This window comes from Phocoena sinus, chromosome 11 (genome assembly GCF_008692025.1).
Source record: "Phocoena sinus isolate mPhoSin1 chromosome 11, mPhoSin1.pri, whole genome shotgun sequence".
NCBI lineage: Eukaryota > Metazoa > Chordata > Mammalia > Artiodactyla > Phocoenidae > Phocoena > Phocoena sinus.
Genome location: NC_045773.1, coordinates 27,110,313 through 27,123,987, shown reverse-complemented (window position 1 = coordinate 27,123,987; position 13,675 = coordinate 27,110,313). Strand labels below are relative to the sequence as shown.

The 13,675-nt window shown below is 40.9% G+C and overlaps 1 protein-coding gene across 2 annotated transcripts in view; it reads right to left on the bottom strand.

The window, feature by feature from the left end:
* CADPS (calcium dependent secretion activator) overlaps nucleotides 1-13,675 on the bottom strand; it is a 478,794-nt gene that overhangs the window by 241,417 nt on the left and 223,702 nt on the right. The window contains exons 5-6 of one of the 2 annotated variants that reach the window (XM_032650169.1): nucleotides 10,617-10,850; nucleotides 5,567-5,688 (exon numbers count right to left, since the gene is read on the bottom strand). In XM_032650169.1, the coding sequence (XP_032506060.1) occupies nucleotides 5,567-5,688; nucleotides 10,617-10,850 (356 nt within the window). The remainder of the gene's footprint in view (nucleotides 1-5,566; nucleotides 5,689-10,616; nucleotides 10,851-13,675) is intronic. The other variant, XM_032650170.1, reaches the window with a different exon arrangement.

Here is a 13,675-nt window from a genome sequence, read left to right as displayed (position 1 = left end):
AACAAGATAGTTTCATGATAGTTTATCATATCTAGGTACCACCTGTGCTATTTTTTACTTAATATTATTTTTCGTTTAAATTAATTCACTTTCTCCAAATAAAACATACAGATGGCTAAAAAGAACATGAAAAGATGCTCAACATTGCTAATTATTAGAGAAATGCAAATCAAAACCACCTCACGCCAGTCAGAATGGCCATCATCAAAAAAATCTACAAGTAGGGACTCCCCCGGTTGCACAATGGTTAAGACTCGTGCTCCCAATGCAGGGGGCCTGGGTTTGATCACTGGTCAGGGAACTAGATCCTACATGCATGCCACAACCAAGAGTTTGCATGCCACAACTAAGGAGCCTGCGAGCTGCAACTGACCCGGCACAACCTAAATAAATAAATAAATTAATTAATTAAAAAAAAAAGTCTACAAGTAATAAATGCTGGAGAAGGTGTGGAGAAAAGGGAACACTCTCACACTGTTGGTGGGAACATAAGTGGTACAACCACTATGGAGAACAGTATGGAGGTTTCCTTAAGAAACTAAAAACAGAACTACCATATGATCCAGCAAGCCCACCCCAGGGCATATACCTGGAGAAAACTCTTAATTCAAAATGATACATGAACCCCAATGTTCCTAGCAGCCCTGTTTACAATAGCCAAGACATGGAAGCAACCTAAGTGTCCATCAACAGACAAATGGATAAAGAAGAAGTGGTACACATACACAATGGAATATTACTCAGCCATAAATAAGAATGAAATAATCCCATTAGCAGTCACGTGGATAAACCTAGAGATGATCATACTAAGGGAACAGTGTCAGAAAGAGAAAGACAAACACCGTATGATATCACTTATGTGTGGAATCTAAAATATGACAGCAGTGAAACTACAGTAAGTTCCCTATATACAAACCTTCAAGTTGAGAACTTTCAAAGAAGTGAACGTGAATTTGCATGTCCAATCACGTAAGTTACTTCACGTGTCTGGCATACGTGGTCACGTGCGTGCATCCTCTACAAGTGGCTGTGCTTTTGTGTACTTCCCTGTACGGTACTGTATAGAGCACAGTAGTACAGCATCTTTATCTCAAGCCCACATGTCCAGAAGCAAGCATAAAAGCAGTGGTGATATAGCTGGTACTGTACTGTACTTTTCAAGGTACTGTGATGTAAGATTAAAAATGTTTGTTTTTATGTATTATTTGTGTGAAAAGTATTATAAACCGATTACAGTACAGTACTATATAGCCGATTGTGTTAGTTGGGTACCTTGGCTAACTGTGTTGGACTCGTGAACAAATTGGACTTACGAACGCATTCCCGGAATGGAACTTGTTCGTATGTAGGGGACTTATTGTATTTACTAAACAGAAACAGACTCACAGACATAGAAAACAAACTTATAGTTACCAAAGGGGAAGGTTGGGGGGGGGAGGGATAAATTAGGAGTTTGGGGTTAGCAGATACAAACTACTATATATAAAATAGGTAACCAACAAGGACCTACTGTATAGCACAGGGAACTCTACTCAATATCTTGTAAAAAAAAAAAAACTATAATGGAAGAGAATATTCAAAAAGAATATATATATATATATAACTGAATTACTTTGCTGTACACCTGAAACTAACACAACATTGTAAATCCACGATATTTCAACAAAAATGGAAAAAAAAAGAAAAACACTGTCTTACGGTAAGAAAATTCCTCTGTTCTATTTCATAGGAGGTGGACAAATATATCTGGGTTCTTGAATCCACAAGGTATTTCCCTTCTGCATTTCCATGACTCCCTGAGATTGCTCACCACAAAACAGGATTTCAATTACTCATGCCCTGTCTCAGCACCCTCAGTGGTTTCCTGCTAGAAGCAGCTCACAAATGGAGGCAATATTTTTGAAAGTAAATACATCTTGTGAAAAATTCTGATTTTCGTATTCTGGCTTCCTGCATTAAAAACCCAGGAGAGGAGGACAACAGCATTGAGAGGATCCACAGTCGGCTTGGAAATAACCCATGTGTAGCAAAGAGACTGGTAAAATAAAGGATGAGAGGGGGCTATACACACACACACACACACACACACACACACACACACACAGCCATGTTTTCCAACCACAAAACACATCTCACTCATGAAAACAGCCTTCTTACTTTATGCACCTAATTCAAAATGACCACTTGGGGGCAGGGCCCTGGTTATAAGTGAAGAGGTGACCTTGATAGAGGAGGTGACAGAGAGCTTGGACCCTCCACTGCTAGGTTTCAACAATATAGAACAGCATTCCCAATGGATGTTAATAGGTGGTAGTTGAAAAAAGTTTGGGAAACTCATGAATAAACAAAGGTAAAAAGCTTTATTTTCTATAATTAAATCCTCAAAGCCTTTAAAATGCCAAAGTATGCTGTAAATAACTCAGAAAAAATGTAATGTCTGGCATTTCCCAGCCTCACTTGACTGTAATACCGCTCTCCCCATCCTTGTTTTTCTTGGAGTAGTCTACATATTAGAGTTCTAAAAAACACTCTTGGACAAACTGGGTCATGCTGTGTACTCCTGCTTTTGTGACTGTACTTGGAAAAAAAAAAGAAAAAGCCAAATTCCTTGTAGACACGTTATAGGATAAGATATTAGAGTTCCAGTTACTGGGTAAAATACTTGGTAGCAGCAACAAGAGAATTTATAAGCAGTAAATAAAACAGGCTTGAATGGAATCTTGGTTTCAGAATGTATCAATAAAGTATGGACATCGGCTAGCTGTAGGAATCGTCAAAGACAAGAATCAGAAGATGAACAGGGCAGGAAAAAGGCTAAATTTGTCAGATGATGAAGTGGAGTTATTAGGACACATGAAAGATGACCCTCCAAAGGGTACTTTTTGGGATAATCAAAATCAAGTAGCAGAGATGACAGCTAGAGATCAGTAATGGGAAAAACTGTGAGTAGAAGCAGGGAGGAAAAAGAGAAGAAATATAAGCTTCAAAGAAAAGAAAGGATGGAGAGGATGCAGAATAAGTGCAAACATGAGACGAGGAAGAAAATGCACCTGCACAAACAGGCTCATTCATCCTCTCAAGACAAAAGTGGAGGCAGAGGAGAAGTATTAGCAGCGAACTATGACCAAGAAAACGGCAAAGAAGAGAAGTGGAAGAAGAATTTGGCTTTAGAAGGCAGCTGAGTAGAGATTATAAGGAGAATGTATATATTAGAAAGGAGAAAAGAAGAGACAAGAAGAGACATGAATTTTGGTAGATTTCATACTCTGGGTATATCTCTTTGAGATACTCTAGAAAAGTCAAATACAGGGCACATGTACGTCTTCCTGTATGAGTCGATCATGCATTATTTTCCTCTGAATACAGACTTGGCCTCAGAACACTTCTCAACACAGCACTTTGGAGAGCCACTACAGACTGATTTGACTTGACGCGAGATATGAAAGTTGCGTTCTTACTGTATTAAAACATAAACAAACAGGCCCTCTGTGGGGTTTTGGTAATACCCCCTCACTGACTGAAGAGGAATAAAAAAATTATACTTCTTCAGTGTGAGATGTATTCATATGGACATAATGCACGTGGATGGATATGAGTCAGTGTATATGTGAGATATAAGCATATCAAGTAGTTCGACCAAAGCATTCCGTATTTATTTCTAATGTGAAACTCTGTTTTAAACATTCATACGCACGTGAAAATCAGCTCATCACTTACTCTGGTAACGGAAACCTTTAAACCCAATAAACTGAATTACAGATTGAGTTACAATAGCCTAAATGAAACAACAGCCTGTTAGAATAATCAGAGCTTTCTCCTTCCTTCTCTAACATATGATACCATATTGGGCTCGACATCTTAAAAGGTTAGTGTAAACTCCAGAGAGGTTTTTATTCCCCCTACGTGACACATTTTTCAAAGGCACATATAAATAATGCAACAGCATAATAGCATTGATTATGATCGGGCTGTGGTGACAGTTGGGGGAAAAACTGGGATTTTTATCAACGGTGGTAAAAAAGAAGTTGCATTCATTTTCAGATTGAAACTCAGTTTAGAAAAAGGAAGAAGGATGGTGTGCAACAAGTTGCTTTGGTTTCCATTTCCTCCTCCATACACTTGTTAATTGCACCCAGATCTGAGCATCTGAGGCCTTTGCCTATTCATGCAAAGAACCACTTGAAGGCATAAAATGTCCTCAGATTTTTCTCTAGTCAGGGAAACATTCAGTGCTTTCTTTGAACTATTTTGTTTGAACATCCTGGTACGGTGTTCCTGTTCTGCCAAACATCTCCTAGTGCTTTGAGGGAGGAGAGGCAGTGAGCTGCCGTTATGGGTTATCCTTTTTATGACTTTCTTCTGAATTAACAACAATAAAAAAAGATGCTCATTAGCCTCGGCCGGCTTAACTGAGATAGAAAAGAAAAGGAGAGAGGCAGTGGGGAGGGAGGAAAGAGAGTGGTGATCTCTCAAGAATTTTTGCAGCCTGAGAGTCTACTGACTCTCATCATCATCGCTCCTGGGAACCAATGGAATAGAATACTAACTGGTCTCCTGCATCGACCCTGGCCTTCTCCACTGCAGTCAGAGTAATCTTCTCAGAACACATATCTAATCAAACATGCCCATCCTTCCTCTCCGAGGCCTAGCAAGGTCCTTCATGGTGTAGCCCCTTCCTGCCTCACTGGCAGCTTATGGCATACCTCGTTCTCTGGACTCCAGCCCCACTGGCCTTCTTTCAATGCCTCCTTGCCACAGGGTCTCTGCTGACCACAGGGCCTTTGCACAAGCTGACTCTGCCTGGAATGTTCTTTCTACTCCCAACCCCTTTGCTCAACTTTTAAATATTAGACCAAATGTCTTATAAGTCCTCTAGAAGGCCTACTCCTACTCTGTCTCCACAAACTGGCTCAGGTCTCCCTGCTGACTCCTCACAAAGCACTCTTTCTTTCTCAGCATTTATATCTATTTGTAACTATAAATTTGTGCAATTATGTTTCTGCTCCCCCACTCAACTATAAGCTCTGTAGGGCAACAACAGGGACTATTTTCCTTTCCACTGTTCAACAGCACCCTGTACACAGGCACAGTGAGCATTTGACAAATATGTGTTGACCTAACAAATTAATAGATTGTGCCTAACATAACATACTGCTTTGCTGATACAGTCATAACTGTGGCACAGAGAAAGATTTTGAAAAAAAACTGTACATACCATAAACCAAATATTATTTGGTAAATATAATGAAAACAGATTTCTATCAAAGTCTCCTACACATCCTACTGAAGCCTGCAGGTTGTGACTAAACTCTCTAAGGTGATACATAGAGCCTCCAGAAAGGAGGCTGTGTCTTAAATTTCCTTCTGTTCTCCTCTCCGAAGGAGTTGGAAACCTTATTAAGGCTGCCAAATAAAAATGTAGTCAAGTCATTTTGTTTGGAAAATAAACAAGGTGTATGTCTCATAAAACCTTCTGGGGAAACCAAACCTTTAAACTGCAGTTGGCCAAAATGGTGCCAATGAGAAGAATCTTCCGGAAGATGAACCACGGAGAAACATAACTTACGTTGGTTTTGAAGCCTCGGCCTGGTCGGTCTGTAGTTTCTCTCCTCCTTCCACCTCCATCGTGCAATATACAATGCGATTTGGAGCTAAGGATTTGAGGCCTTGGACTTCCATGATCACCACCTGGAAACAGAGTCACACACATCAGAGGTTACTGCCAAAGTCTATGGGCAGCATCACCCGGGGAAAATATATACATAAGAAGTTACAAAAAACCCAACAGGTATCTGATGGTTTCTACCAGCCATGCTGGGACAAGTCCAGCATGAAGATACAATTCTTCATAGTGTATCTCATTGCCTTGCAGATGGAAAGACAAGGTTCACTAACTCAAATGCTCATAGGAGCTAGACAGGTTATATGAAATGGGCTACTCTTTTCTGTGTTAAACACATAGGATGGGGACTTCCCTGGTGGTACAGGGCTTAAGAATCCGCCTGCCAATGCAGGGAACACGGGTTCGAGCCCTGGTCCGGGAAGATCCCACATGCCGCGGAGCAACTAAGCCCGTGCACCACAACTACCGAGCCTGCGCTCTAGAGCCCACGAGCCACAACTACTGAGCCCGTGTGCCACAACTACGAAGCCCACATGCCTAGAGCCCATGCTCTGCAACAACAGAAGCCACCGCAAGGAGAAGACTGTGCGCCCACAACGAAGAGTAGTCCCCGCTCACCGCAACTAGAGAAAGCCCGTGTGCAGCAACGAAGACCCAAAAGAGCCAAAATAAATAAATAAGTAAATAAAAATTAAAAACACACACACACATAAGATGATTTTTCATTTCCACAAGAAATAGACTCTCCTATTTAAAATATATATATAGTCTAGCTTTTAACTCAGAACGTGATGGAAACATAGGCCAAGGAATTCACTTTCCTCTTTACAATAAAATAAGTGATAACACAACCGCTAAGATAAAGGGCAAGTACCATTTAGCATGAGAGTCAGAGATACAACAGGGAGTAGTGGGGACTGTGGCAAACGGGAGCACTCCATTTAAAGGGAGCAGTTGCTATTCAGTTGCAGCCCATTGTTGCCTTGTTTTACCCCAGTCCAGAGGTACCAAAGACTCCAATTTCTCTTACTGGAAAATGGAAATATGAATCAGAATCAAAGTCAGAAATCTGATTTTGAAATTTTGACAATAATTTTAAAGGGGAGAAATAAAATACATAAACTCTGTGCAGGCCAACACTGTTGGGTCAAAAAAAAAAAAAAGGCCTGTAGTTGCATACTCTCTGTCTAGACTGAGGGAAAAGGCTGGTGTTTTGATGGAACAAGTTATATCATTCATAATTCCTGGCATTTCCCACCACTACCCTCAAACTCCATTCAATCACCTGCTATTTTCATATTTAGTGGTGGGTGCTGCTCATCAGAGAGAAGGGAGAAGAGAGGAGAGGAGGGGACAGAGGGGAGGAGAGAGACAATGATTTAAAAATCGGAAACAAATGACTCACAATCAGAGATCTCTAAAGACCAAGGTACATTAAAAAAAAAAAAATTACTCGATTGTACTCCAAAAGAGGTCATGGCATTACACAAGAAGGATGTGGGTGTGCAAAAAATGTACGCTTTTTAATGGACTTGATGCAAGGAAGTACAATAGGGCTGGCATTGAATCAGGATTCACAGGTCAGTTTTGCTGCTTAATAGCCCAGGGGTTCTCAAACTTAATGTGAATCAGAATCGCCTGGAGCACTGGTTAAACCAGACACGGCTGGGCTTCACCTCCCGAGTTGCTGACAAGGAGGTCTGGGGTGGAGTCCAAGACTTTTCATTTTCTTTCTTTTTTTAAAAAATTGTGTTGGAGTATAGTTGATTTCCAATGTTGTGCTAGTTTCACGTGTACAGCAAAGTGATTCAGTTGTATATATACATATATTCATTCTTTTCCAGATTCTTTTCTCATATAGGTTATCCCAGGATATTGAGTAGAGTTCCCTGTGCTATGCAGTAGGTCCTTGTTGGTTATCTATATTATATACAGTAGTGTGTGTATGTAAGACTTTTCATTTCTAACCATTTCCCTGATGATGTGAATATTGATGCTGCTGATCCAGGAGCCAGGGTACTACTCATGTGATGTTGGGCAGATCTTGACCTTGAAGTCACTGCACTTTTCTTTCAAATCTCCTGAGCCTCAGTTTCCTCATCTGTATAGTGGGGATAACGATACGTCTTCTCTCTCTCTCCGTGGCCGTTGTGTGAGGATCATATGAGATGATGTATGTAATTGAAATTTTTACACTGGGTGGAAAGAACCATCAAATGAAAAGAAATGAGAGGCACTGGAGAAAGAATACAATTTTTAGAATTTTAAAGATGCGTTCAAACCCCGAATCTGCATTTTCACTAGCTGTGTAATCACAGGCTAGGTTCTTAACCACTCCAAGGCTTTGTTTCCACATCTGCAAATGCTTTGAAAGACTGTTGTGAGGATTCACTGAGTGAATGATGGTGAAGGATTCTACAAATACCTATTATTTTTCATCAGAGCACTCCACCCACCCAGGGCCATGTCACTTGTAATCCTGGACCTCAGTTCTCTTACTCCAGGTAACTATTCTCTGCTGTCCCTTCTAGCCATGCAATTCTATAAATACATAAAATAAGTCTTGTACCAACCTGCGAATTCAAACCTAGTCTGCCCTGATGCTGTGACAGGCCTCTCTCTCTCTCTTTTTACCCCCCTAACTGTGTCTGCCAAAACACATTCACAAATAGATACTCAATGCCTTTTGCTGGCTGGTTTAGTATGATGTGCCATTTAGTGTTCTAATTAAACAGTATTTGGGAACCCTAGAGCATTTCATTCGGTACTTGTACTTACAAGTTACAGCCTGTTTGAATCATGTACGTCTGGCAGTATGGTTGGGGACTCACCCACATCTATATTTTAGATAATCAGCTGTGTAATATTGAGTACTGATGAAGAATTAGAAAATTGCAGATTTAAAAGCTCCATGAATATCAATAAACCACTTCCCCCCCCACCTTTCAGGAGGAAGACAAGAGGCAGTAGGAAATAAATTACCACCTTTAATTGGCAATAATCAAATCCAAAGACACCTAAGAAAAAGCATTCAGTATCTCAGGTGGCAGTATTAAAAAAAAAAGAAAGGAAGTTTGTGTGAAATTACACTGATGAGTTTTTCACACACCAAGTGCTCTATATTTAATTGAATACTGCCTCTTCCACCTGCAAAATACATGTTGAAAACCCTGTAATGTGACTATCTCAATCTGAACTGAGCACAGTAAAACAAATTACCTGCAGTTAATTCACAGCAAGCCTTAATGATGTTCTCAAATATTAATTTAGTCTTTACAAATTTTAATTAAATCTATAGAAGTCGGATCTATTCTCTTGGTTTCCCTAAATGTTGGATTATCATAAAATCCTTTTGGGGTTGAGCTTTCATAGGCTACGAATGGTTCTCAAACTTTGGAGTGTAAGAAGTACCTGGGCATCTCATTAAAATGCACATTCCAGGGCTATACTCCGCCTAGAGCTCTTATTCCTGACAATTTTATTGAGGCATATTTTACATATCATATAATTCACACATTTCAAGTGTACAATACAGTGATTTAGGGACTTCCCTGGTGGCGCAGTGGTGAACACTCCACGCTCCCAATGCAGGGGGACTGGGTTCGATCCTTGATCGAGGAACTAGATCCCACAGTAATGCCGCAACTAAGAGTTCACATGCTACAACTAAGGAGCCCACGTGCCGCAACTAAGGAGCTAGCGAGCTGCAACTATGTAGCCCATGTGCTGCAACTAGGGAAGCTGCAAGCCACACCTAAGGAGTCCGCCTGCCACAACTAAGACCTGGTGCAACCAAATAAATAAATAAATATTTAAAAAAATAAATTTACTAGGTTGTAGAAACCATCATCATAAATCAGTTTCAGAACAGTTTTATCTCCCCCAATAAGGTCCCTTATGTCCATTTCTACCTCCTGCCCCAGGCAACACTAACCTACTTTCTGTTTCTGGATATTTACCTTTTCTGGACATTTCGTATCAATGGAATCAAACAATATGTGGCCTCTTGTGTCTGGCTTCTTTCGCTAAGCATAATGTTTTGGAGGTTCATCTAAATCAAAGCATGTTTCAGTAGCTTGTTCCTTTTAATTGGTGAAGAGTATTCTATCATATGGATGAACCACATTTTGCCCTTTCACCAGCTTATAGACATTTAAGTTGTTTCCATTTGGGGCTATAACGAATAATGCTGCTATAAACATTTGTAAGCAAGTCTTTGTGGTGACGTGTTTTCATCTCTCTTGGATAGATATCTAAGAGTGGAATTGCTGGATCACATGGTAATTTTATGTTTAGCTTTTTGAGAAACCACCGAACTGTTTTCTAAAGTGACCGCACCATTTTATATTCTCATCCTCTAGAGCTCTGGGTCAACAGTTCTGGGTGGCACAGGAAATGTGCATGTTGAACCAGTTTTCAATGATTCTGATGTGGTTAGATCAGATCTACTCCTCAGATTATACATATGATAAACAAACATGTGAGTAAAAGTTACAGAGAAATATTGACATGTTGAGCCTTCTGCCACAGTTCTGGCCCAAATGGGTTCTTTCTTGGGGTGATGAGACAAACTAAAAGAGTCTCCACTGCAACAAGGGACTCTCTAATGGGGCAGCCAGAGGGAGAGAGAATGGGAGAGAAAACTGACAACCCACCATGAAATGATACTAGATTGCTTTTTCTGTAACACAGGTTGCCAAAATGTTAAACTCTCTAAATTGGCACAAGGTATTTACAAAACCCTTAAGGGCTGCTTTAAGTTGGGGAAAGTAATCCAACATTAAATTTAGTAAGTGGTTCTTAGGACTACATTTCCTAAGGAAAAAGTATGGTCTCCTGGAGATGGGAAATTACTTGCCGACTAGCTGAGCAAGCTGTTATTTTAATAACTGCTCCTGGGGTGCAAGGAGGAAAACAAGCTGATTGTGAGGCCTCTCATCACCCATGTCCTGCCTGCGATGCCAGGAAACTTTCAAGGGTCTAGGGCTTTTACCTCCAGGGAGAAAGATAACACGACGTCTGACTTGGAGAGCTGGTTTTCACTCTCCTCACCCATGTCGATGATGGAAGCGTTGTGGCTGCGTTTGAGTTTCTGAAGCTTGAACTCGCCGCCTTTGGAAACTGGCATGCTCTCCAAATTAGCCATGAGCAGGTTGACGGATGACTTCAGCTCTTCAATGTACATGTTTTCCATTTCTTTGGATACAAACTTGGGAAATTTGCGTTCCTTGTAAAGAAAGAGAAGGGAATGAGCAGAGGAGTAAACACAGTCCAGAGCTCTGCTGACATCTACCACTAGTGACATTTGCCCAGATATCGTGGCAACGTGCTAGAAAAATGTTCAGCTGGGTTGAGTAGACAGCTGCCTGCCTTCTGGTTATTTATAACCTCTAACAGGTAAGAAACACATACATAAACATATAGTAAGAAAGAGGCAAATGTTTTATGATAGTTCTATTCCCCCCACCCAAGTTTTCTCCAGCAAATGTGATCTACGGAAAGAAAAATGGGGTGATGTTCTTCAAATCCGGTCTCAATTCAAACAGTTTTTCTTTTTAGCAAAATGCAGCCAGTTGTTTTGAAGCTGAGGAGACAGAAAAGCACCCTATTTCTGGATATCTATAGAGATTTTCTCACATGAATAATTCAAAAGGAGCTCATTTGAGATGTTTCAAACACAGCCTGTGGCTATTTCTAAGGAGAATAGTTAACTGTTTTGAAGAAAAATTGAAAAAAAATTAAACAAGTGATGAAAAACATGATTAAAATTCCTTAGAAGAGAAGATAAAGCAGTTCAGTATCAGAACTGAACTCTGTATTTTTTCATTGCTTAAGAGTTCAGTTGTAATGGCAACAGGCTTTAGCCAACTTCATACCTCTGAGTTGTCCAGGTGCCTCAGATGAATAGAGTTTGGATCAATCACCTTCTCAAAGAATCATTTCCCACTTGAAACATGAATGTGCTCTCTGCAGCCCAGCTCCATAAATGAGCAGGTGAGTGGCAAATCAAATCAGTTTGAGTTTTTTTTTTTTTTTTTTTGCAAGTGACAGAAAAATCCACTTGAACTGGCTTAAACAATGAAGGAATGTATAGGTTTGAAAATGTCCTAGGGTAGAACCAGCTTCAGACAAGACTGGAATTAGGAGTCAGATAATATCATTATAACTGAGTTTTTCCTCCAAAACTTGGTTTGGGTTCTTCTGGGCTGGCTTCATGCTCAGTCTGGCTCCTTCTAACGTGACAAAAAGATTGCTAAAGATCTGTACCTCACAACACCACATCACACTATCTAAAGGAAGAGTGAACATCTCCTCCTGTAATGCTCACAGAAGATGGAGGATCTTTTATCTCAGAATCCTCACCTGAAATCTGACTTATGTGCATACCCTGAACCAGTTTCCATGGCCAGTGAAGTCATGTTGAATTGCTTAGGCCTGCGTTATTTCCTCTGTCCCTGTGGCTCAGGGTAGAACTCCACCTGGGTCCCACGGAATATGAATTGGTTTGCCAATTCTGGGTGGCAGAAAAATAAGATGTCTAATATGTGGGCACCTGACTTAAAGTCATCCAGCTAATTCTACCAAGTGGCCAGCAATCAACTGGATTTAATCTCTCAAGCAATTGAACTGAGAGATGTTGAGATTGCGATCAGTGGTGAAACTGCAACAGTAAGATCATAAAGATAGACCCTTGGGTGGTTGCCATATTGTCCATGTTGGACCAAGTGGAAGCAGCCTAAGAACTTGACAAAGAGCGAGAAAGAGATGGGGAGACAGAGGGGGGGAGAGACTGTGAGAGAGAGGAAGGAAGGAGGGAAGGAAGAGAAGAGGAGAGGGGAGGGTATTTAGAGTCACAGAAAGGAGCTTTGACTTTTATTGGTTTTCTAATTCTAAGAAAGCCAAGTTATTCCTCTTGCAGTTTAGATGCCTGAGATTCTCTTATTTTCCTTTCAATACTCAAGACTCATATCTTCGAAACTTTTGCACAGTGGGCTGGCGTTTTATCATTCTTGGGCTCAATTAGAGGACAAATGTGAGCCTCAAAAATGTGGGTATCCTTTATGACAAAGGCCCTGGGCTGCTGGGCCATCATCACTTAGAAAATATTTACTGCCACCCAAACTGTGCTTGGCACAGTGTTAGGCGTGGGGAGATCAAGATGAAAGGATGCGAACTGTTCTGGAGCTTTACAGCTAGCAGAGAGAAAGATCTTTAAGGAAACGTCAAGGTAGATGCTTGATGGAAGTAGATGAGAAGTGACCTCTTCCTGAGAGAATCAGGGGTAGCCTTCCGGAGGAGGTGACCCTTAGGCTGAGAGTCTGAAGGATGAGGAAGCGTTTGACACCGGGTTGAGTTGGCTGAGACAGGGCCACTTTTATTTGCTCTTTCCTGAGAAATATGTAATAGGCAACCACGAATCCAAGAAGGTCTATACAACTGAATGTGGTCACAAAATACTTCCCCATCTTCTTTTGAACATGGTCCTTCTAACGAGTGAAGAGAAGAATGAGGTAAGTTAAGTGATGTTAAAGGTTGCCAAGCAGCACATGTTACATACAAACAGCCTGAAGGCTGGGACACTGATCTATCTCTTTCGTCCTTGTACTGGGGCCCAAACCTTATAACTATATGGGATATTGGAGGAGCTGGGTAAGTGTATCTTTGATTTTACTGGCAGCTGCTGGCCCTGCAGTTGCCATGGAGATGGAGAGAAAAACCATTGTGTCTGTGAAGTGGGTTCTCTCCCGCCAATCAGCCTTACTCTCAAGTGCGGTCCCTTCATCACACCCATCTTTGGGACTCACTCAAGGCCTTTTAACTCCACAGTCTTGAAATTTTGGAAGAAGACCCAGTGATTACAGACACCACAACTCTGGCCCAGAGCTGGCATCCACCAAACTTTCTGCAGGAGAATATTGGACAAATCCAAAGAATGACCACTCCTCCCAGAACTTGGACAGTTCCTAATGACATCATAAAAAGATGCTTATAAAACTGAAGTCTAGGGACTTCCCTGGTGGTGCAGGGCTTCAGAATCCATCTGCCAATGCA